Here is a 24,614-nt window from a genome sequence, read left to right as displayed (position 1 = left end):
GGGAGAAGCAGGCACCCTGCTGAGCAGGAAGCCCAATGTGGGGCTTGATTCCAGGACCCTGAGATGATGACCTGAGCCGAAGGCAGTTGCTTAACTGACTGAGCCACCCAGGTGCCCCTAATGTCTTGCTTTTTTCTTTTTTGAGTCTACCTTTTCAAATAGATAACATGTTTCAAAATCAAAACAATATAAAAAGGAGATTGAAGTCTTGCTCCCTACTGACTCCATCCATCCCCTTCCTCCCATGGTGACACTTGCCCTGGACTGGACAGTCGCATGCTGCCTGTCACCTCAGGCCCCCCCCCCATGTTGCCCACCAGTTGTCATGTGTTACAGGGTATTATTTCCACTTTTGTTAGAATGAGAAGACAGGAGCTTAGGGACTGCTGGCTTGTCCCGGCTTGGTACTGAGTACGGCAGACAGAGTGCACGCTTGACGACGTCGTTAAAGTTGAGAAGAGACCAGCAATGACCTTCTCTGTGCCTGACCTTTCCAAACCCAACAGATCATGTCCCTGTCAAGCCCGAGGGGAGGGTGCTCGCCCTTGGGGTGGCTGGGAACAGGTAGTGGTGGGAGGTGGTGTGAAGGCTGCTGTCTGGGGTCAGCGGGAAATCCTAGGTGACGGGTGTTTGAACTGCGTACAGAACGAACCCCAAATGTTCTTGCTACAGTGCCTTTATCATTTAGTGTGTGGTGGAAATCTCTAACTAACCATTTTTTATAATGCTTTACTATTTCACGATAAACTCTTCCAGCAAGAGTGAGCTTTAAAAAGTACGTATCTGGAGCGCCTGGGTGGCTCAGTCAGTTAGGCGTCTGCCTTCGACTCAGGTCATGATCTCAGGGTCCTGGGATCGAGTCCCACGTCGGGCTCCCTGCTCAGCGGGGAGCCTGCTTCTCCCTCTCCCTCTGGCCCTCTCCCTGCTTGTGCTCTCTCTCTCTTTTGCTCTTTCTCTGTCTCTGATAAATACAATCTATAAAAAAATAAAAAATAAAAAATAAAAAGTATGTATCTAATGTGCTCCTGGCTGGCTCAGTCAGTAGAGCGAGCAGCTCTTGATCTCGGGGTCACTGGGCATAGAGATTGCTTAAAGAAACTTAAAAAAATAAAGTGTGTATCTAACAAAAACTGAGTGAATACAGAGTGTCCATTTCCACACGTGACTTGCAGTGAAGTTTTGTTGACCTTGATGTCCTAGCAAGTTCAATGGCTGGAATACCAGGGACACGAATCTGCAGCTCTAACTTCAAAAACCAGCAGTTGCTTTAAATAAACTTTGCCCAGAGACAAAGATAGCTGTTAATACATAGACGACTTTAGCAGAACCATTTCCAGTCACGTGATACCAGTTCAATCAGTGCCTTGACCTGACTCAGAATCAGCAACTTTATCAGTTCTCCTAAGGTTCAAATTTTCACTCGGTCCTTATGATCAATGCTGATGGTGAAATCATCTGATACCGTTTGAATGTTACTACGAAATCAGTTTAAAAGTTCAACAGCTGGGGGAGCCTGCCTGGCTCCTGGGGAGACCATGGGACTTCTGATCTCAGGGTTATGAGTTTGAGCCCCACCTTGGGCATAAAGCTTAGCTTAGGGGGAAAAAAAAGAGTCCAACAACTAAGACGAAATTGATCTTGTGGTACTATGAATGCACAGTGGAGTGGAGCCTAATGGTGCAAAAAAGTGCTTGCAAGATGAAGAAAGCTATGGAGCGTAAGTGCACTTGGAACCGGACGTGGAGCGCATAACTCATAAAGAGTCCAGGCAAGCTGTGATTGCCTCCCCACTCAAACGTGCGGTGCAGTCGTCAACTTTGAACAAGCTTCAGAGCAGCTAACCTACCAAATTGTTGTCAGACGGTGAACGTTGAATCTAACAAGCACTTGATGTGGGTTTTCTCTCTTTGTTGTTCAATATCCTATTTTAGAAATGCTTGAGCCTTTGAAAATCAACACATACTGAATTGAATTGGCATTTCTCCTTGTAAATGAGGTCTCTAAATTTTGGTAGTATTTGGTTCAAAATCAATTGGAAATCGTTCAACTAAGCAACTGATGCATGAATTGGTAAGAGACTTCAGCTTTTGATGCGTCCTGAATTGTCATTCTCCGCTATTCCCAAATAAATCCATTTTAGCTGGTGGGAAAAAAAACACAAAAAGGAAAGACACTTCAGCTTTTTTTTTTTTTAAGATTTTATTTATTTATTCGACAGAGAGAGACAGCCAGCGAGAGAGGGAACACAAGCAGGGGGAGTGGGAGAGGAAGAAGCAGGCTCATAGCGGAGGAGCCTGATGTGGGACTCGATCCCATAACGCCGGGATCACACCCTGAGCCAAAGGCAGACGATTAACCGCTGTGCCACCCAGGCGCCCCAACACTTCAGCTTTTGAAACTGTTAGTTGTGATTATTGGAAGCCACGCTGGGAAACAGGAAAACAGTGAACGTGGTCCCTTCAGAAGGAAGGGAAGGATGAACAAATTAAATAATGGCAGAGCACTCTGGGATATCTCAGCTTGTGGACAGACTCTTTTAGCGGAATTCCTATTTTAAATTGGATAAACGTTTATTCTGTCCTGCGATGGACTGAAATCGAGAGGGTCTTCTGTGTCGTAGCATCGAAATTTGGTGAACAGTCAAAAGAATCAGAGACCGCTTACAAACGACTTGACACAACTCACACGGCCTTTCCAGATCTTTCTCTCGTATAAAATGTGGATCATAGATTGTACTTTGCTTTTTATTATAAGGATTGAAAAGCATGCATGGAAGACACTTAACACTAAGGAAGGTGTCTAGCACAAGGAGGTAGGCTTTCAAATTTTAAGGCTGCATGAGTTTTAACTCTTGAAAAATGTAGTCATTTGTTCTATTATCACATTAATTTTTAATTTTACTTCTCTTCTCCCCCATGTAAAATTAAAATATTTTTAAATGCATTTTTCATAAAGGCACTTATAAAGCTGACACATAGCCAAGGAACACAATTTAGAAAATACCAAAGAGTATTCAAAAGCCAACCCACATCCCACCCTAAATAATTCATTGTTAAGTGTTGATTCATTTCCTGGCAATGCATTTCTATGTGAATGACTGAATGAGAAAAAGAAAGCGAATTCTCTGCACTCAGCTTCCAGCACCATTTCTTGAAAAGACTGTGCTTTGCACATTGATTCATCTCGACACACTTGTCAAATAAATACCAAGTGACCAAGGAAGGACTCCGGTCAATGCCACTGATCTATCTACCCTATGCCAGCACCGTGCCATCTCGATCACTGCAGCTTTGTGGAAAGTTTTATTTTTATTTATTTTTTAAAATATTTTTATTTATTTACTTGAGAGAGAGAGAGCAAGAAAGCACAAGTGGGGAAGAGGCAGAGGGAGAAGCAGACTCTTGGCTAAGCAGAGAGCCCAACATGGGGCTTGATCCCAGGACCCTGGGATCATGACCTGAGCCAAAGGCAGACGCTTAACCAACTGAGCCACCCAGGCGCCCCTGTGGTAAGTTTTAAAATCAAGGAGTGTGGGTTTTGCCTCAGTCACTCCCACTAAGTATGGTACTAGCTGTGGGTTTTCCATAGATGGCCTCTGTCAGGTTGAAGAAGTTCCCCTCTAATCTTAGTTGTTGGGTGTTTTTACGATGAAAAAGTGTTGGATTTTGTCAAATGCTTTATCTGCCTCTATTGAGATGATCATGTGGTTTTTGTCCTTTATTCTACTGATATGGCATATTGCATTGATTTTCTTATGTTGAACCAACCTTGCATTCCCAGGATACAAGCCTTTTTACAGGTTGCTGTTTTCACAAGTTGAGGAATTTGTTTCTATATCTGTAAGGGAGATTGGTGTCTGGGATATTTTCTTCTCATAGGGTTTCTGTCCTACTTTAGTCCCAGGGTAATACTGGCATCATATAATGAACTGGGAAGTGTCCCCTCTATTTCTTGGAGGAGTTTGTGATGGATTGGCATGAATTCTTCTGATAGAATTCAACAGTGAAGACTAGCCTTTTCTTTGTAGGAATATCTTAAATTACTAATTCAATTTCTCTACTTGTCATATGTCTATTCAGATTTTCTACTGTTTTCTGGAGTCTGGTTTGGGAGTTTATATCTTCCCAGGACTCTGCCCATTTCATGTAGGTTATTTAATTCGTGGGCACACAGTTGTCCAAAAACATTCCCTGTTAGTCCTCCTTATTTCTGTAAGGTCGGTAGTGATCTTCCCTCTCTCACTTCTGATTTCACTAATCTGGATGCTCTTTTTCTTGTTTAGTTTAGCTGAACGCTTGTCAATTCTATTGATCTTTGCAAAGAACCAACTTTTAGTGTCACTAATCTAGTTCTGTTGTTTTTCTTATTCTCCATTTCCTCTCAAATCTGTATGTTCTTCCTTCTACTTGCTTTTAGTTGGCTCTTCTTTTGTGTTTTATTGCGTAAGGAAATAATGCATGCACATCCCACAAATTCAAGGTGACCGAAGGTTTTTGTAAGGAAACGATTTTCCTTCAAAAACATTTGTTACTCCTTTGCTTTCCTTTGGATTTGCTTCAACGTAACCCAGCTAGAGGTGGGGCAGATGTAAATGTAAATATAAAATAAAGTGGCCATGAGTCCACGGTCACTAGTTGTGCAAGGGGTACTTCAAGTTCATTGTACTATTTGTTTGACCTTTGCATACATGCAAAACATTTTTTTCTTTTTAAACACTTATTTTTTTAAGATTTTTAAAATATATATATTTATTTGTCAGAGAGAGAGAGAGAGCACAAGCAGGGGGAGTGGCAGGCAGAGGGAGAAGCAAACTCCCCCACTGAGCAGGGAGTCTGATGTGGGGCTTGATCCCAGGATCCTGGGATCATGACCTGAGCAGAAGGCAGAGGTTTAACCTTTAAAACTTTCACAATAAAAAATTACAAATATATGTATCCTGTGCCTATCAATCAAGGTCTGTTCAGATTCCAGAAAACATGCCAGTTGTCTGAACAGAGAAGATACAAAGGATCGTTAACTGGATACAGAGTTGTTAACTGATACAGGGTAAACGGAGGGCTCTAAGTTGTTGACAACTGGCAAATATCTTGAAGAAAAGAAAGGAAAACCTTAGAACCCTAGGGGAAGGGCCTGTGGGCTGGAGCTCACACCTGAGGGAAGAAGAGCTGGCTGGACTGCCGAGTGGGAGGGAGTGACCAGTCCGGTTTTGCAGGTGCTGGGAAAACAGATTCAACTACAGCTACGGAAGGAGTAAAGCATTGCTTAGGTGATGCTCAGAGCAAGCAGACAGACTTGCGTCCCTCTTCCTGCCCGTCTCGTGGTTTCCCTCCGATGCTCCCTAGGCAAAACCTAGCAGGGAAGCAGGCGGCAAAACAGACGTGTGTGCAGGGCCCCAGGCTCTGGTGTGTTTTCTGGAACCTGAACAGACCTTGATTGATAGGCACAGGATATGTATATTTGTAATTTTTTATTATGAAAAGTTTTAAAGGGGGACACCTGGGTGGCTCAGTCGATTAAGCCTCTGCCTTCCCCTTCGGCTCAGGTCAGGAGGATGCTGCATTCTGACTGACCTCATCCAAACCAGGCAGGTTCTGGTTCATGGAAGTCACCGTCTGCCACTGGGGGCTGGCCTAAGCCCCCAGGGATGCTTTTTTAAAAATTAAAAAATAAAAAGAGAATTTGACTGTCCTTTACAAGAGTGGCCACAAAAAAAGTCTGTCTCTTAAAGGCTTTACGATATTTTGGAGAATGTCTTGGTGTTAAAGGGAATTTACAACTGAACACAGGGGTAAAAACCCGGGGAATCTATGTAGTAATCATGTATCATTAAGGCTGTCCTCTCGTCATTACACTGGCAACCCTGGGAAGATGGATGACTGTATAGGATAGCCTTCTATCCTTTGTACCTTTACAGTTCTGCACGTGTGAATACACGGCCCACTCAAAAACTTAACAACTTTGCAAAGAAAAGCCGTGTTAGGTCAAGTTTCCGGGGAAGCAGAGTCTAAGGTGGGGATTTGCCTTCACGGGGCTTGCTCTTGTAGCAATTCCAGGAGATGCTGCCGGTGCTGTCTAGGGACCGCACCATGAGAACCGTCACACTGGATCTGATCGGGTTAAATCCAGCCAGGTTGAATGTTAACGTGCGGGCAGTGCGGGCGTTTATCACTTAGGGATGCTAATCGCTAAAATTCCCTGGTTCCACTAGCGTTCTTTGTGAGCTCATGCCATCTTCTTCGCAGCCGTAGTTCACTGGGAACTAGACTGGATTCGCTAACACACTTGCTTTATACAATGGCTAATGGGCAGTTTTTAGAGATGCCAGAAAACGCCATCCGTTTTCTTCCGTGTGTGGGCTTCAGTCTATTTCTCTAGGCTCTCAACGGGACGCAGAAACCAAGAAAGGGATCAGTACTGTTTGTGATGAGCCCCTGGGTCTGTCAACCTAACTCCACTTTCCCCGAATCTGAGGCCGAGGGCGACGGAATGGACTTCCTGTTGAGGAAAGTTTATCGGGTATTGACTGATCCCTCACTAGGTCCCCGGGGAGTGCTTGCTCTAGGCTGCGGACTTAGCGCTCACCCAAACCCCGCACGGTGGGCCGGGAGTGGGAAAACGAGGTGCCCTGCGCGGATCACACGCCCAGCGAGCCAGCGCAACTGGTCAGGTCTCCGGGGGCGGGGTCTGCAGGTGCGCGGGGAGGGGGAGTAGCGGGGCGGGCCGGGGACACCGAGGGCACCTGCTCCGGACCCGGACCCCGCTCCTCACCCCTCCTCTCCCCCACCCCGGCGGCCCGAGGGGGCGCTGGCACCGGGGCCATCCGCACCCCACAGACAGCCCCCATGGAAACCTCCGGGGTCCCTGCCGGCGGTGCGGGCGCCTCCCTCCGTCCCTGCCCCGCAGGCGCATGAGCGAACCCCGGCGCGGACGCGGGAGGAGGGCAGCAGGCGACAGCAGGGACAAAGGCCGACGCAGGGCGCCGCGCGCGGGAGAAGGTAAAGGCAGGAACACCCCGGCGGTGCCGGTCCTGGGGAGGCCGGCCACACTCCGGTTGTCCACGTTCTGTATTCGCTCGGGCGCCGCCGGGACCGGAACGCCCGCCACCGAGGGCCTCGGCTTGGGGGAAGCAGCACGTCCAAGCTACGCCCCCCGTCGCTGGCGTCCCAAACATTCCTCACAGGCCGCAGAGCGGGAACCGAGAACGCGCGGGAAAGCCACGGTCGCCTCCGGTCGCCCCACCCATTGGCTAACCCTGCCGTCGTTCACGGCGGCCCGCCTCCCCTGCTCGCGGGCGATGTTCTCACTGGCTGACGACCGCCACCCGTCCTCCCTCATTGGCCCGGCCCTCCGTTCGTCGGGCTGGAGCCGTGGAGACAGGCCGAGAGCCGCGCGTGGCCCCGCCCCCTCTCGCACACAGGCGCGTCGGTGTTGGGTCTGGAGGCCCCGCCCCCCTGTGCCGTGTGCAAAAACAAACAGCCGTTAGGGAGGAGGTGCCAGGGGCGGGGCCGGGTTAGAAGAGGCCGCGCGATTGGGCGGCCGCCGGGGTTCAAACCAGCAAGGCGAGCGGGGATTGGCCGGGGCGGTGCGAAGCGGGCCCCGGTTATTGTCCGGGCTCCGGCGGCGGCGGGGGCGGCGGCGGCGGTCGGTGCTCCGGGGCGGCGGCTCGGCGGCGGCGGCGGCTCGGCGGGAGCGAGGGCGGGAGCGGCCGAGACCATGGTGAGAGCGGCGGCCGGGTGGCCTGGCAGCGGCGGCGGGCGGCGCCGCTACCTGTTGAGGCGTCCCGGGGCCGCCCCGCCCGCCGTGGCGCCGGCGCGCAGCGAGGGGAGCGGGCCGTGAGGCGGGCCTGCGTCCCGGGTGGGCTCTCCGCGGTGTCCCCCGGGCGGCGCCTCAGACCTGCGTTCCTCCGCCAGCGGCTACGTACTGGCGGGTCTCGGGAGCTAAAAATACCGGCGGCGGCGAGCTGTCGGCTTGCTGTGGAGCCGCGGTCCCCGGGGGCCGGCGGCAGGTGTCCGGCCGGCGGGAACCCCTCTGTCCTGCGGCCGGCGGGCAGGTGTATCCGGTCGGCGGGAAGCCGTCCGTCCCGGCAACCGGTGGGCAGGTGTCTGGCCGACGGGATTCCCTCCGTCCTGGGGCCGGCGGGCAGGTGTGTCCCACCGGCGGGATCCCCTCCAACCCTGGCCGCGGACCTACGCGGGCCGCTGCCTCTCTGCGGCTCGGAAAGCCCGCGACTTGGTGCCCGCTGCCTTACCGAGTGAGTGGGACAGCACACACCGCGGGTCTGAGGCTGGCACCGCGTGACGAGAGTCACTTGGGGCTCTGGCAGTCGGCGGCTTGTGATTGAGAACAGTTCTTATTTCCTGACTCGGCCCTGGGGACAGCGATCGTCACTGTAAACTGTTGACTCCCGACGCAGCTGAAACACTTTCTGTGTTGGACGAATGAGTGACGATGTAAGCGTCAGCCAAAGTCAGAAACCCAAAAATTATACAGATTTCTCTTATTATGTAGCCGTGTGGTCAGCAGTTATAAAAGTATATGAGGGGTGCTCTAGACATCTAAAGGTGCTTAAGCCTTCTCTCTTGCCGAGGGACTAAATATAAGAAAGATAGGAATTAGTTTGTAGACTTTTCCTGCTTCTAATACCTGCTAAGGCCTTTATTTTTTTAATAGTGTGTTGGGAGCTAAACATTAAACCAACTGAGATATGCAGCTGGGCAGCCGGAGTACGAGCGGTTGACTCTTGCAGCTTAAAAATTCTTTTAAGAAAGGCATTGCAAAGGGATAGGCGGTTTCAAAGCTTAGCCTCCACTCCCTGAAACAGCTGGCCAATCCTGTAACCTGATTTTAAATTTTAACTAGCTTTTTTTTTTTTTAAACAGTGAAGCCATAGTAGATTTAAATGGTAAAATCTAACGGTCCAAAAGAGAACCTTGGTTTCTCTCTCAGGTCGGATTCTTGCTATAACCTCTCCAGAGGCCGCTAACTTGTCTAACTTAGTACTGTGATCTCCCGGAAATGTATGTGCGTACGTCCTGTGTGTGGAATACCCCGTGTTTACAGAAGTAAAAGCTCACTGCCCTTGAACATACTCTGCCTTTTTCTCGAAGAAATATTTTTGTGGGGGTTCTGTATCGCACATACCTGCATCTCATTTGTTGAAATGGTTGCATAATTTTCCATTGCATCTCTGTACGATGTCCTATTCGTGAACGGTAAGGTGATTTGAGGTTTTGTTTGTTTTTAACTATCGGTTGATAGTAGGATTTGTTTAACCCTTTTAGCGTAACCTGGAAGGTCTTTTTTTAATTTTCAAATATATATAACAACATTTGCCATTTTAGCCATTCTTTAGTGTCCAGTCAGTGGTATTAAGTCCATTAACATTGTTATGTAGCCAGCACTGCCGGGCATCTCCAAAACTCTTCCTTCTTCCCAAAGTGAAACTCTGCACCCATTACACACTCACCCTCCGTTCCAGCCTCTCTCCAGTCTCTGGCAGGCACCCTTCCCTCTGTCCCTCTGGTTTTGACAGGTGCCTCCTGTAAGATGCATCAACAATATTTGTCCTTTAGGGTCATGTCTTCAGGGTTTGTCGATGTCCGAGCAGGTGCCAGAATGTCCTCTTTATTGCTGAGTACCCGTCCATTTTATGCACGTACCGCATTCTCTACCTCCGTAGACCTGGCCTTTCTGTCTCTGGGCTGCTGTGAACATGTGTGCACATCGCAGCGTCGCATCCCCCACTTTCAGTTCTGTGGTTAGGGACCCAGGGTAGGATTGCTGGGTCACGTACTGTTTCCATGTATAAGTTTTTGAGGGTTTGGTTCTTTTAAGGTGCTTTTTTTCCTGTCTCCCCAAACAGCTAACCTCTGACTGTTTCTGTGGAAATGATATATGTTAACTGTTTTTTAAATGTTTTTAAAATATTATTTCATTATGAAATATTTTCAGCATAAAAGTTTATATTGACTTAATGAAGATTCTTCAGGGTGAAATTTGAGAAAAATATTCAAACTTTTAGGAACCTCATTTTAAATAAGTATTTAAGGTTTGACATCATGTTTATATAAATTAATAAATGGTGATGTAACACATGTATATCTGAAATTGAGGAAGGAGGTCACCTACAGTTTTTTTACCTACCTGAGGTAAAACTGGAAAAAATTGTTTCCCAAATATTTTTGAAATAGCATTTTCAACTCTTCATCTGGAGCTTTTTTTCATTTAGGCTGGAGGCAAAGCTGGAAAGGACAGTGGGAAGGCCAAGGCTAAGGCAGTGTCTCGCTCCCAGAGAGCCGGGCTACAGGTAATTGATGCTCTCGTAATTCACTATTAAATTAGTTTCTTTATCGTTGTGATTCAGGACCCATAGATGTTTCATTAATTATGAAAATGTATGTGTATTGCTGGCCTTTTAATGAGGTGAATTGCTCAAAATTTAAATTCTAAAACAGCAGTCTTTTAATTTGTATTCTTCTAAATGAGAACAAGTCATGAGATGACCTTAAATGAACTCTGTGGATTTTCTCTCTTAAAATCTGTTATTTCTAGATTGTAAGTATGTTCCTGTTTCTTTTATAAATTGTATCACATTAAAGTAAGTCGGCTTTGGTTTTTCTTTTTGAGAAGGTGTCTGTAGTGGTATGGTAACTGAGGATGAGCTCGAATTTTGGGCAGAATAATGGACTATTCATTAGTCCTTTGAATATTTCCTCAATATTCAGTTTTAGACTGGAGTGATGTACTCGAAACACTAAATATTTTCAAACTTCATATATTTCAGTTGTTGCAACTTTAATCCACAAACTCAGCATTTTCTGAATGAGTAAGAATTACTCCCTGCATATAAGAGTCCCTTTTAAAAGGAAAGTGTGAAGGCCAGACTGTAAGGTTTGGATTTTTATCCTCTTGGCTGTGGTGAGCCACTGAAAGTTTTGGAGCAAGAGGATGACATGATCCAGGGCTACTGAAGGAAGGGGGGTAGAAGTTACCCTTGATGGTACATCCTGTATTTTAAAGCATCATGTAAACCTGAAAATGTCTGGTGAGAGCAGGAAGACAGCTGAGGCTGTTTCAGTGGTTTAGGAAACACAGACCTGAGCCAGAGCGGGGAGGAAGGAATGGGAGGCGCGTGTGTGCCCCACGAGTGGAGGGGAGGCGTAGGGTTGAGAGGCAAGGCGAGAAAGGTTTCCCGAGGCTCTGAAGTTGAGGGTCAGAAGGGTGTGTGTTGTAGCAGAAGCAGGTTATGACAGTCAGTTTCCGGTGAGTACCTTGAGGTTCCAGCAGACACCCACAGGAAGATGTCCACAAGAGTCGTAGATTTGAGCCCCCTTTCCAAGAGGGAGTGATCAAAAGAATTGCAGATTTAAGATCACGTATGTAAAATTGGTGGTTGATGCTGTGGGTGTTTGCTGTGTCGAGCATGAGAAAGGAACGTGAGGACCCGGCGGACCCTCAGAAACACATGGTAGTTGAGTCAGAGAAAGAAAAGCCTGAAGACCAGCCCGAGGCAGCATTAGAACTCTATGTAGTCTGTGCAGCCGGCCAAGAGATGGGGTTGCAGGTCCTCATATGTGTCAGATAACCTGCCTGCTCCAGGGGAGCTCAGGATTACTTAGTGAAGGAGCGTAAACGAACAGGATACCGTGCGTTTCCTCCTTAAGGATCTGATCTAGAAATGGCCACTAGATTTGGCAGTTCAAGTGTCACTACTGACCTTCGAGAATGATGTTTGGCAAAAGCCAGGTTTGGATTGGAATAAAACGGGTGACAGGAAAGTTAGGGTTTCAGCATTTCCTTTTAAATTTTACCTTTGGAGGGGCACCTGGGTGGCTCAGTCAGTTAGGAGTCCGACTCATGCGCTTGGCTCAGGCCGTGGTCTCAGGTGGAGCTCAAGCCCCAAGTCAGGCTCCATGCTGGGTGTGGCGCCTGCTTACACTTCAGTCAGTCACTCAGTCTTGCCTTTGGAAAGAGATCTGTAGACAGACTGGAGCCGTTGCTACAGACGTGGAGTTGTGTTGAGTGAGGTGCAGATGAAAGGAGCCAGTGGGAAGGTGGTAGAGCTGTGGCGGTGCTGGAACAGGGTAGGGGTGGGGTGGGGGCAGTCAGGGACACAGGGGTGCGGCAAAGGATCCCTTGGAGCTGAGAAAGTTCCTCTTCTCAGAAAGCATCCCGGTGAGAGAATGGTGTTGGTTTTTCTTAGCTATCAGATCACCTCTTGAAACTGAGCAAGGCAGGTCGGTGCTGGGGCCCAGGAAGGTGGTGGGAGAGGAAGTCCCACGAGGCTGGTCCGGGAAGGGATTAATGATCCCCACACGACATGAGGCCCCGTGGGACAGGCAGTGGGTGCTGCACCTAGTGGTTTCTCTGCGCGTGGCTGTGACGCTCCATGTTCGGAATGAGTTCCTGGGTCGTGGTGTTCTGCCTTTTCTTCTCTCCTCAGAAGGGTGAACGGCGTGAAGATTTGGGGCTCCTTCCTAGGACATATGACAGATCCTGGGAACTGTTCATTGCTAGATAGGCCTGACTTCTGATAGCACAACCAGATTGATCTCTCCTGCGTTACCCCCGTTACTCGGCTTTCGGTCACTCTCAGTGGTATGATGACAAGACTCTTAGGTGCTTCCCATCCCGATGGTCTGTCTTTCAGTTTCCCGTGGGCCGCATCCACAGACATTTGAAGACTCGCACTACGAGCCACGGAAGGGTCGGTGCCACGGCTGCCGTGTACAGTGCCGCGATCCTGGAGTACCTCACTGCGGAGGTCTGCAGGGGGTGTCTTGTATGTGGGAGTCCAGAAGGGGCCTGCACTCTGGAGTTGGGGCTCGAAACCAAAAGACATGCGCACTTTTAGATGCATCTTACAGGCTTGTTACCCGGTACCAGGGTCACAAGGAACCTTAATACACTCATTTTTAAAGTTCAGACAAGGCTCAGCAATCCATATTTTTAAGCGATGTGACAAAGGAGTGTCACATACTTTCAATACTGTATTAGTAATGCAGGGAACCCTGAATTATACGTATCACTGCTATTAGACCAGAATCTCCTTGTGAGTGAAGATTTGGGGTGGGGTAAAGGTTTGCCAGTGTGATGATCCATTTTTAAAAATCACAGATACGTGATGGTGATAAGGAATTTGGTAAAAGACCTAACTGATCCTTTTGGTTCTCTGTGGGGTCATATGCATAAAATGCTGTGTCTTGGTCAGTTTGACATTTCAGGAAGATAAATTAATTAATTCTTAATAGTTGGGTGATGGATCAGCGCTGCCTCCGTCCCGGCCCCTTCTAAGGCTCCGAAACTCCTTCAGCCACATCCCAAGCCAGGGAAGTAACTAGAGTAGCAAGCAGGTCACATGGTGGCGATAGCCAACCTGGCAGGAACAGGGAAGGTTCTTCCTCAGGAGAGCTGTGGGTGGGACCAAGGCTGAAATATGGAAGTTTGATCTGCGTATTGTCACTGCTGCCATTCCGTTAACCTCACCAAGTCCTTGACCTACAGACGGTCTCGTCTCTTAGGTCCTGAGCCAGGGATTTAGTGCGGGCAGCGTGGAGCCTCTACCCCCGTCTCTCCTGCAGCTCACACGTGTGCGTGTGCTTAGAGGCATACTTTGGAGAGGGGCACACTTCATTCACTCATGTGGAGGCATAGACTTCTGGCTCAGAATGTTCCAGATACTTAAGTTTGGGGGTTTCGTCATTAGTAGCAGTAAAGAAAATACTAGACTCTAAGGTCAGGAATAATCACTTTTCAGCCTTGGCTTTTCACTAGGATCACTTGGGGAGCTTTCGAAAGATGCTGGTACCAGGCCTCCCCCCAGACCAGCCAGAGTCTCAGGGGAGAACAGAGTAGGGTCCCGGTGGCTTGTAAAGTGTGCCTGTGGCTTCCGGTGCATACCAAGGCTTCCCGCCGCTCTGTCTCCTCGCGGCTTCAGAGAGTTATTTTTGTAGGACTTCCATCAGAGGTTGTATAATGCCAGTATAGTCTGGGGAGGAAAAAACCAAATTAAAAATGCAGTTTTATGGCCAGCTGGGACTTTGAAATTCTTTCAGCTGAAAATTCCCATTCTAGAATAAAGCATGCTGCCTGCAGATTACAGGTCCCAGTGATGTTAAAAACTGAGTGAGAAATTATTTTCATTATGTTTTTAAACTTTTCTATGAGTACTAAGAAATAAATCGCAGCCCTTAAGGGCTGGGCAAAAGTAGACTACAGGGACATAGTAAAAGAGTGATTTTCCTAGATGTTCACCTTGAGAATCTTGGCAAAGGAATAGTGTTCTCCCTCGCCCTTCTTTCTGTAGAAGCAGGTTCTCGTGCAGGTGTCTAGGGTTCCTGCAGCAAGTGGATATAAAAGGGCCCGGTGAAGTGAGGAGATTTCTCTAAAAGCATCAGAAACATGAAAAAGAAACCCGTGTTGTCAGTTTACATGTCTGTCGCGTGCAGAGGCCGCAGGGATCTTTTCAGCTATAATCTCAAGTCTACACTGACTACACTGATCTCAAACGCCTCACCCTCTGACGGGCTCTCTCGGGTGCTTTGTAGGTGCTGGAGCTGGCGGGTAACGCTTCCAAGGACCTCAAGGTAAAGCGGATCACTCCGCGTCACTTGCAGCTTGCAATCCGTGGTGATGAAGAGTTGGATTCTCTTATCAAGGCTACCATCGCTGGGGGTGGTACGTATGATGACCTCTACGGCCTTGGTCGTCATTGGCCTTTCTAACGAAGACCTAAGTCAGATCAGTGATGCCCAGTGCATGTGAAGTCAGCTAGAACACACACACACACACACACACACACACACACACACACACACGAAGTCCCTCAGTGTTGGGTCCATTACAGTGAAGGCTTCTTCTGTTCATCCTGATCTGAATATATATTTCTTCTTGCAGCCAAATACAATGCCACTTTTATTTTAGCAAGCTCCTTGTCTGAAGCTCATATATGATACTTAGAACCTAGTATTTATAATATTTCCCACACCCTTCAACTGTGACTTAAAAACGACCTTGTGGAACTGCTCAGGGCGATGCCCTTGAAAGTCAGGGCTGAGATCACTGAGTGTGTGGGGATGAGTGCGGGTGAGATGTGAGCTCTGGTTCTAAATCCTTGCTGGGTCACCTTCGAGGAACCTCCTGAAGACTGTGGTTGCTCTTCCCCAAAACCCATAAAGGCACCGTTTTGCAGAGTTCTAGTGGGGTTCCTAGGCCCCAAGAGAGGGAACCCTTGGTGAGGGTACTGGCACAGGGCCAGCGAGTGGAAGGAGACTTAGGAACTTGCATTTCTATGGGTCGCTCTTCGTCGAGGCACTGAGTTGTTCACCTCTTTCTGTACGTTTCCTTCCAGGTGTGATCCCGCACATCCACAAGTCTCTGATTGGAAAGAAGGGACAGCAGAAAACCGCTTAGAGCATTGTTTTAACCAACCCCCTTCCTCCCCGTCATTGTACTGTAACTGAGACAGAAGAAATAATGGGGATATGTGGAATTTTTAAAAGAGGCAGATGGAAAAGCATAGACAATTACTGTAGATGCGATAAGAGACATTTGTACGTTCTTAGGCTCAAAGTTTGATAAAGTACCTTTCCATGTGGCAACGCTTGTGTGTTGATTGGCTAGGTTTCTCCCGTGTGTTTTATACAAAAATGGAATTGATAAACCATTTTTTACAAAAACAATTTGTCTCAAAACTGTTCTGTTCGTGATGTGTTGGAACTATTTTGCTCTTTGAAATTTTTAAAATTTCAAATCCGTTATTTTGTATTCACAATAATTTTAAAATAGAAATTGGGAAAACAGATTTCTCAGGATTGATACCATATCCTGACATGGAATCTTCGGTGCTCTCCATTTGCAGTATGCACCATTGTCTTACACACAACGAAGGAAAGAAAAACTGCCAATTAAACCCTGGTATGCCAGCAGGTAGATGTATCCCGATTCCAGAGTTATTCGAGGATGAAAACGTACGCTCAGAGTTGATGAGATAGGATAGCGGAATTGTTTTGAATTATTTACTGAGCACTTACTATGTGGCAGGTCCTGAACTAAGTGCTTTAGTGATGAAGAAATTCTCTTACACCCACTTTTAAAGATAGAGAAACCAAGGCTCACAGAAGTTACCGTTAGCCAGAAGACGTCTGTCTTGTAGACAGAAAAGGGCCGAGCTGGGACACAAGCCTCGATTTGGCCGACTCCAGAGCCCACACTCTTACCTGGAATTAAAGTTAAAATTTATCAAAGTTTTCTGCTTTTACTTAAACTTCCAGCTTTTCGTGGTCTTTTATTATATAGAGTACAACATTCAGAAATTTGTGTCATGTTTTTAGAAAATATTTTGCTTTGTCAGTTTCTAAGTAACCTGTAAGATTTAATTAATGTACCAATTAATGGTCCATCAGAAAGCTCTATTTTTCTGCTGGGAAGTCTTCATTAAGAAAGAAAAATTTTAAATGCTTTATTATGTAGCACTATCAAAGCAAAACTCATTTTTAAAAACTTATTTTATTATGGAAATTTTCAAAAATACCGAAAAATAAAGAGAATAGTATCATGAAGCCCGGTGTACTCCAGCTTCCAGCAGTTACCCTGTGGTCGGCTCTGTTTTACCCATATGCCCACCCGCTCCCTGCTCCCAGTGGATTGGTTTGAATCCCGTTTCGCATGATTTATTTCCGTGTCTGTGTATTCACTGAGTCTGTAAAGATGGGGCACTTTTTTGACCATAATCACAATCTTCAGACAGCTATAAAATTAGAGTACCAGATCTCTTTTTTTTTTTTTTTAAAGATTTTATTTATTTATTTGACAGAGATAGAGACAGCCAGCGAGAGAGGGAACACAAGCAGGGGGAGTGGGAGAGGAAGAAGCAGGCTCCCAGTGGAGGAGCCTGATGTGGGGCTCGATCCCGGTACGCCGGGATCACGCCCTGAGCCGAAGGCAGACGCTTAACCGCTGTGCCACCCAGGCGCCCCGAGTACCAGATCTCTTCAGTGTTCAAATTTTCCTTTCAGCTATTTGCAGTTGGTTTATTTGAATCAAGATCCAGACATATTCTGTATCTTTTTTAAAAAATTTGTTTAAGTAATAGCTACGCCCACTGTGGAGCTTAAACTCAACCCCGAGATGAAGAGTCGCGCGCTCCAGCGACTGAGTCAGCCGGGCCCCCGGCGTGTTCTATAGCTTACATCTCGTTGATGCCTCTGTTCCTTTTTAATCTATAGGTTTCTCTTCCCTCTTTGTTTTTCTTACAATTTCATTTTGAAGAAACTGTCTTGTTTTCTCTACAGAATTGTCTCTGGATTTTACTGAATGCAAGCATCCTAATGGTATTTAAGATGTTTCTCTGTGCCCTAGATTTCCTGTACGCTGACAGGTCTAGAGGGCTTGGGTTTTATTCCATTTTGCTTTCTCACAAAAATAACTCCTAGGTGACATTGTGTACTTGTTGGATCACGTCAGGGGGCACCTAATGCCTGCCTGTGTCTCCTCTTGCTGTGTGAGCACTGATGGTGGGTCGGGGTGCACCAGCCCCCTCCATGCACCCTACAGACGCCTCAGCTTGTCCCAGGGAGTCCTGACCCCCGTGAACTGTCCCTGCCCTGAGGAGACAGGCTTCCATTGGGGGTTGCCGGTGGGGGATCCCCTTGTGTTCCTTCTGCATCCGGAATTCTGTACAGAGCTTTTGCTCTTTGATTTACAAGGCAGGATAAGAAAATTTCAAATTCTGATTGGATCATCTCAGCACATATTTTGAAGAATTTTTTTTTAAAGATTTTATTTATTTATTTGACAGAGATAGAGACAGCCAGCGAGAGAGGGAACACAAGCAGGGGGAGTGGGAGAGGAAGAAGCAGGCTCATAGCGGAGGAGCCTGACGTGGGGCTCGATCCCAGAACGCCGGGATCACGCCCTGAGCCGAAGGCAGACGCTTAACCGCTGTGCCACCCAGGCGCCCCAGAAGAATTTTTTTTTAAGATTTTATTTATTTGAGAGAGCGTGCGTGTGCGTGCAAGAGCGTGAGTGGGGTGAGGGGCCGAGGGAGAAGCAGATTCTCCGCTGAGCAAGGAGCCCAATGCAGGACTCGATCCTGGGACTCTGGGATCACAACCTGAACTGAAGGCAGATGCTTAACCAACTGAGCCACCCAGGCATCCTGAAAAAAAGAGGTTTTTTATATTAAAAAAAAAAGAGACCCTCAGGGCACCTGAGTGGCTCAGTTGGTTGAATGACTTGATTTCAGCTCGGGTCATGGTCTTCAGGTCTCGGGATGGAGTCCTCCATTGGGCTCTCCACTCAGCATTGAGTCTGCTTAAGATTCTCTTTCTCTCTGCCTCTGCCCCCCTCCGTCTCTAAAAAATAAATTAAAATTAAAAAAATAAGACCCACTCTAACATCTAAACTTTTTAAAAAAGATTTATGTATTTTATTATTATTTAAGATTTTATTTATTTATTAGAGAGCATGAGAGGGGGGAGGAGCAGAGGGAGAGGGAGAAGCAGACTCCACCGACCAGGGAGCCTGATGTGGGGCTCAATCCCAGGAGTCCAGGATGGTGACCTGAGCCAAAGGCAGCTGCTTCACCAACTGAGCTACCCAGGAGCCCCAAGATTTATGTATTTAGAGAGCGCAGGGGGGAGGGGGAGAGGAAGAGAGAAACAAGCAGATTCCTCACTGAGCACGGGGCTTGATCCCATGACCCTGAGATCACAACCTGAGCCAAAACCAAGAGTCACACGCTCAACCGACTGCGCCGCCCAGGTGCCCCGTAACATCTGAACTTTTTAAAAGATAGCTGCAGCCCTGTGTTTTCCATAGCGCAGTCCAGATGCATGCGGTAGCACTTCAGAGAAGACGATCTCTAAGATGTGGGAGGTGGAACGTGAATTATGTCCTGAGAACGAGGAATGGCGTTCATACGGGGACTTAGTGCCCTGAGAGTGTCTGATCGAAGTGGAGATGAGAAAGGTCATACCTACTGGCTTGTGCACCAGCTGCGGAATTTATTGTGGTTTTTTTTTCTTGACGTATAGTCGGAATTCAACATAGTAGTTGCAGGTGTACAACATCATGATTCCAGATTTGTACATAGGGTGACGACCACGACAATTACGTGCCGTTGACGTCGTCACCACGCAGTACTGGTCACGGTAGCTGCCACGCTGCACAGTCCGCCCCCAGGCCTCACTCATTTGATCACTGGAAGTTTGCACCTTGCGGCCGCCCTGCACCCATTTTGCCCGCTCCCCACCTCTGGCAGCCGCCCATCTATTCTCAGTGTCTGTGAGCTTCGTTTTTGGTTTTCTTTGTTGCTTTTTATTTTTAAGATTTTATTTTTAGGGGCGCCTGGGTAGCGCAGTCTTTAAGCGTCTGCCTTCGGCTCAGGGCGTGATCCCGGCGTTCTGAGATCGAGTCCCACATCGGGCTTCTCCGCTGGGAGCCTGCTTCTTCCTCTCCCACTCCCCTGCTGTGTTCTCTCTCTCGCTGGCTGTCTCTCTGTCACATAAATAAATAAAATCTTAAAAAAAAAAAAAGATTTTATTTTTACATCAACAATAACGCCCAACTCGGGGCTGGAATTCACGAGATCAAGAGTGGCGCCCTCTACTGACTGAGCCAGCCGGGCACCCCATGTTTTTGTTTGTTTGTTTCAAACTATTTGTTCAGCTTTATTTGGACTGGAGAATCATGACATGGATACTTCAAGAAGTTGCTCTGATAATATAACTGCTTTATCAAGAAATACAAGTAATTGAAGGGGAAAAAAGCCAGAAATCCCATCTGGAAACTCTTGGGACTCACATGGTGCCCCCACTCCCAGTCACTAAAGGAAGGGTGAACAAAAATGCACGTACTTAGGCTTTAAAAGAAAACCTCTCATTCTTTTCTTTCACCTTCATTAACACAGTGTTCATTGTATACATAGACCTTAGATCTATTTGCAAACGCACCCTACGCACCCGGGGATCTGAGACCATCCGGAAGGAAGAGAGCGTGCCTGAGTCAGTAGGGCCCCGACAGCTGGCACGCATGCGCGGACCTGCCGCTCTCCTGCGGGTCTTCCCTGCTAAGTTATTTTATTTCTCCATGCACTGCTACTTTTGTTTTTCAGTTTATTTAAACAAACAAACCAGTTCACCCATTTCTTCCACTCCCATCCCCCCGGAACTGCGGCGACCACCCCGCTGTCGCGATCATACAGTGTTTGATTCCTTTCGCTTGCCATAATCCCCTCCAGTCCGTGTGGTCGCCAGTGGCAAGATACCCCTGGTGTTTAGGGCTTAGTAGGCCAGTGCACATCCACACACCATCCAGCTGTCCGCCAATGGACACTGAAGTCACCTCCATAGCTTGGCTGTTCTACGGAACGCCGCAGGGAGCACAGGGGTGCAGGGATCTTTCCAAGCTGGTGTGTTCTACGGATAAAGAGCCAGAAGTGGGATTGCTGGATCACACGGGAATTCTGGTTTTAATCTTTTCAGGACCCTCTGTCCTGTTCCCCAGAGTGGCGGCAGCAGTTTGCACTCCCCCCAACGGCGCACGAGGGTTCCTTTTTCCCGCATCCTCACCTGCACCCCACATACCAGCCCTTCTGACAGCTGTGACGTGGTATCTTGTGGTTTGGCTCTGCGTTTCCCTCATGATGAGTGATGCTGAGCACCTGTCACGTAGCACCTGTTGGCCATGTGTATGCTTTGGGAAAACGTGTATTCAAGTCCTCTGCACATTTTTTTTTTTTGCCCATCTTTTTTTTTTAAGATTTTATTTTTAAGTAATTTCTACACCCAACATGGGACTTGAACTCACAACCCTGAGATCAAGAGTCACACGCTCTACCAAATGAGCCAGCTGGGCATCGTGAATTGAATTGTTTATTTGCCATGGAATTATATGAGTTCTTTCTGTATTTTGGGTATTAGACCCCTTTTCAGATAGATAGTTTGCAAATATCTTCCATTGAGTATGTTGCCTCTTTATTTTGTTGGTAGTGTAGTGGTTCTTTTTTGACCACATGTTATTATGAAAAATTTTTAACATGTACAAAAGTTAAAATCATGCAGGGGCGCCTGGGTGGCTCAGTTGTTAAGCATCTGCCTTTGGCTCGGGACGTGATCCCAGGGTTCGGGGATCAAGCCCCACATCAGGCTCTCTGCTCTGCTGGAGTCTGCTTCTTCCTCTCCCACTCCCCCTGCTTGTGTTCCCTCTCTCGCTGGCTGTCTCTCTCTCTGTCAAATAAATAAATAAAATCTTTTAAAATTTTATTTATTTATTTGAGAGAGAGCATAAGTAGGAGCAGAGGGAGAGGGAGAAGCAGGCTCCCTGCTAGCGAGGAACCTGACACGGGGCTCGATCCCAGGACCCTGAGATCATGACCCGAGCCGAAGTAGGACACTCCACCAAGTGAGCCACCCAGGTGCCCCTTTGTACGCATTCTATCTGTTTGGCCTTCAGGTAATGAGCATTGCCCCCCTGTCCATCCTCGCAGCCGTCCCCAGCTGAGGTCGGAGTTTGAGCGGGTGTGGGCGCTGGCAAGGGTGAGGGCACGGGGGCGGAAGGGGTAGCATTGTCATCCATTTCTCAGTTTGGGGCTCGTAAAGGAATCCCAAGGGAAGGAGTCAACCTGAAACGTGTCAAAGGTGAAGGCCACCCTCACTCCACAAAAATAGGCTTTGCCTCAATTTACCAGTTAGTCGACCAGCTAGGGAGTTAATTTGTGATCGGGTGAGGCTCCAAGCTTAGAATTCCTTTCTGTAGATAGGGAAGGTCACAACACATTTTCTTTGAAAACTCCCCACACGACTTCTATGGTTTTGTCTCTAAGCCCCTAAATCAATCTGAGAAAGCGAAGAAGTCGGGATCCACGGACGTTCGCTAGCTGGCTCCGGCTGGCCGCAGAGCCGGCGTTTGAACTCAGGCCAGTCTGACTGGTTCCAGGCCCCGGTGACACGGGGGGCACCACGGCACGCGGGGGGGGGGGGGTTCTGCCGCCGGCCCATGGCTGTGCAGGCCCTGCTCTGGTTTGCTCAGAGCTTTGTATGGAAAATGTGATTAACACAGGTCTGGACGTCACTCGGAAGAGCTCAGTCTAACCCCTGGCATGACAGCCCGGGGGCCCTGTGAGCATAGGTCGTCTTGTGTCTGTCTGGTGGGTCACAAAGCGCTCTGGAATCTGCAGGTGTGGGACATACGCGAACCTCCGTGGCCCAGAAGCAGCGGCTCCCTACGGCCATCGAGGCCAGAAGGCAGGGCTCCGCCGACAGTCCCGGCACACAGCCTCCCCGGCCAGTGTCCAACCAGCCCTGCGAGTCCCTCCCAGGCCCCAGACGAGCTATTTCCTCCCGGATCCATCAGGGGCCTCAGTCCGTGCTGGATTCCCATCCCATCTCCTCCCTCCCCTTCCCTCCTGTCTTCTGCCCCGACGGTGAGCACAGCCTCCATGCTACTCCCCACACGTCTCATGGAAGCAGCTTCGACTTCCCACTTTCTAGAGCACACATCCTGATCTTGGAGGCTCGCAGTTCCTCCTGCAAATGCCCCAAGCCGGACCCTTCCCCGCTCCCCACCCAGGCCACCAGGTCATGTCCCGCCCAGCCTCCCTGTTCCAACCCATGCGACGCGTCACTGCCAGATTCATGGCCCCCAAATCCCTCCCTTTTAATGTGTCACCCGGTTCCTGGGCTGAGTCCGTGCACCCCGTGAAGCCCTTCCTCTGCCAAGTGCTCTGCGGCCGGATTCCGTGCCTTTGTCAGCAGGCGTGACTTCCTTCCATCCCCGGCTCTTCGGCTCTTCGTTGTCCTGCGAGGGGGGCGCTCTCACCAAAGCAGTTTCACGTGCGGGCCCTCAGTGGCTCTCTGGTGGCCTCACTCAAGGACAGGCGCATGAAGCCACATACTGCATACAACGGGGCCCCCAAGGACTGGTGCTGCCCCTCCCACAGTCCACAGATCACTTTATCAAGTAACACCTTTTAAGATTTGTTCAAAGCGTGTAAAATTTTAAAAAATATTTTGAAATGTTCAAAAGGGTCCAAATAGGAACACCTCCGAGTTCAGACGAGGAGAGCTCAGCTGAGGGGTGGGGGACCCGGGAAAGTTTGAGCAAGTGACAGACAGGGCCTTGCCAGCAGTGGGGACCGGACCAGGGGGAGGGAAGGACGCATTCCCGGGCAGCACCGGCTCCAGGCGAGGACGCCGCAGGCGCATGCTGCGGGCTGAGACAAGCGCTCTGCAGGAAGGGTAGGGGTCAGATCTGACCGAACGGGTGGCGTTTTGTGAGTTGTGCTCCTCAACTCTCTGCCTCCGTGGAGTTCCCGTGTCTACACAGCGAGCCCCTAGGGGAGGCTGTGGTCTGAGAGTGTGAGGAGGAGCCTGGCGGCCTTGGAGAGGATGGAGGACGGGGTGAAGGGGGAGAGAGCTTAGGACAGGTCACCTGAACATGCAGGATGCTGAGGAGATGTGGGTGTGTCTGCGTAGACGCACCTCACCGTATTCTGCAGAGGAGCGTGAGGCCTGCGTCAGCACAGCCCAGGACAAAGGGCCTGGGGGAAGAACCTCGTGCAGGCAAAAGCGGGAGAACTTTTCCCAAACCAGGCAGCACTTCGCACGACCGCGGGCCCCGGGCATGGTCAGAAATGCCCGCTGCCAGAGGGCAAAGGGAACCGTTTCAAATCCACACGTTCTTTTTTTTTTTTTTTAAAGATTTTATTTATTTATTTGACAGAGAGACAGCCAGCGAGAGAGGGAACACAGTCAGGGGGAGTGGGAGAGGAAGAAGCGGGCTCATAGCGGAGGAGCCTGATGTGGGGCTCCATCCCAGAACGCCGGGATCACGCCCTGAGCTGAAGGCAGAAGCTTAACAACTGCGCCCCCCAGGCGTCCCCCACACATTGTTCTTGAGAGAAACCCTAGTCTGGTCCTGGCTTCTACCACCTTCCTCCTTTCTTCGGCGCCAAGAGAAGGAACGCTTCCTGTTTCTCCAGCCCAACCCAAGACAGGCACCCACGTTCATCCCATTTGCAAACGTGGGTAAGAGAGCCTAGCCAACGTTCCCGCTCATTTTTTTTTAACAAATAAAAATTCCACTGAGCAAGGTTTGAAAGATGAATTGCTGCATCCTTCATGCAAGCCTTCTGCATTCAGTCCGACCAGAGCTGCTCCTGGCTTGCCTGATGGCTTAGCGGAGTCTTGCCTGGGCCCTGCAGTCCTGGCCCTGCTCCCCAGCACTCTGCTGTGGGCTTTGCTGCCGTCAGGATCTCCCGATACTTATCATTGAACCAAAGCACGGAGAGGAAAGACCCGAGGCCGGCCTCTGGCTCTGCCGGCCAGCCCTCCACAGGAGCGGGGAGCGGGGAACCCTTCCTTTGAAAAGCTCTGACCTGGAACAGAAAGGGGTTTGGAATGCAGGTGCAGATACGGGCTTGGCCATGTGACCGGTGAACAGGACACCACTCACTCTGGACACGCGTCGCCGTGTGCCTGATGCAAAGCGATCTGACCAGCTGAGGCGGGCGCTCTGCCCCCCAGGCATCTGTGCCGGGCCCTGGCGCTGGTTTCCATTCCCCAGCCTAGGAGAGGGCGCTGAGGGTGAGCCGCACTGCGGGGCCTGCAGCACGA

At 49.0% G+C, this 24,614-nt stretch overlaps 1 protein-coding gene across 1 annotated transcript; it reads left to right on the top strand.

Annotated features, from left to right (window-relative positions):
• The first annotated feature begins 7,588 nt into the window (after positions 1 to 7,588).
• On the top strand, positions 7,589 to 15,680 carry H2AZ2 (H2A.Z variant histone 2). Its single transcript, XM_045793564.2, has 5 exons — positions 7,589 to 7,716; positions 10,229 to 10,306; positions 12,650 to 12,763; positions 14,547 to 14,676; positions 15,350 to 15,680. The coding sequence occupies exons 1-5, from the start codon at positions 7,714 to 7,716 to the stop codon at positions 15,409 to 15,411; spliced, it is 387 nt and encodes a 128-aa protein (XP_045649520.1). The 5' UTR covers positions 7,589 to 7,713; the 3' UTR covers positions 15,412 to 15,680.
• The last annotated feature ends 8,934 nt before the right edge of the window (positions 15,681 to 24,614 follow it).

The sequence above is a fragment of the Ursus americanus genome, chromosome 3 (genome assembly GCF_024610735.1).
Source record: "Ursus americanus isolate L20-20 chromosome 3, mUrsAme1.1.p, whole genome shotgun sequence".
Lineage (NCBI taxonomy): Eukaryota > Metazoa > Chordata > Mammalia > Carnivora > Ursidae > Ursus > Ursus americanus.
The sequence above is the reverse complement of the archived record's forward strand: the minus strand, read 5'-3'. Positions and strand labels throughout refer to the sequence as shown.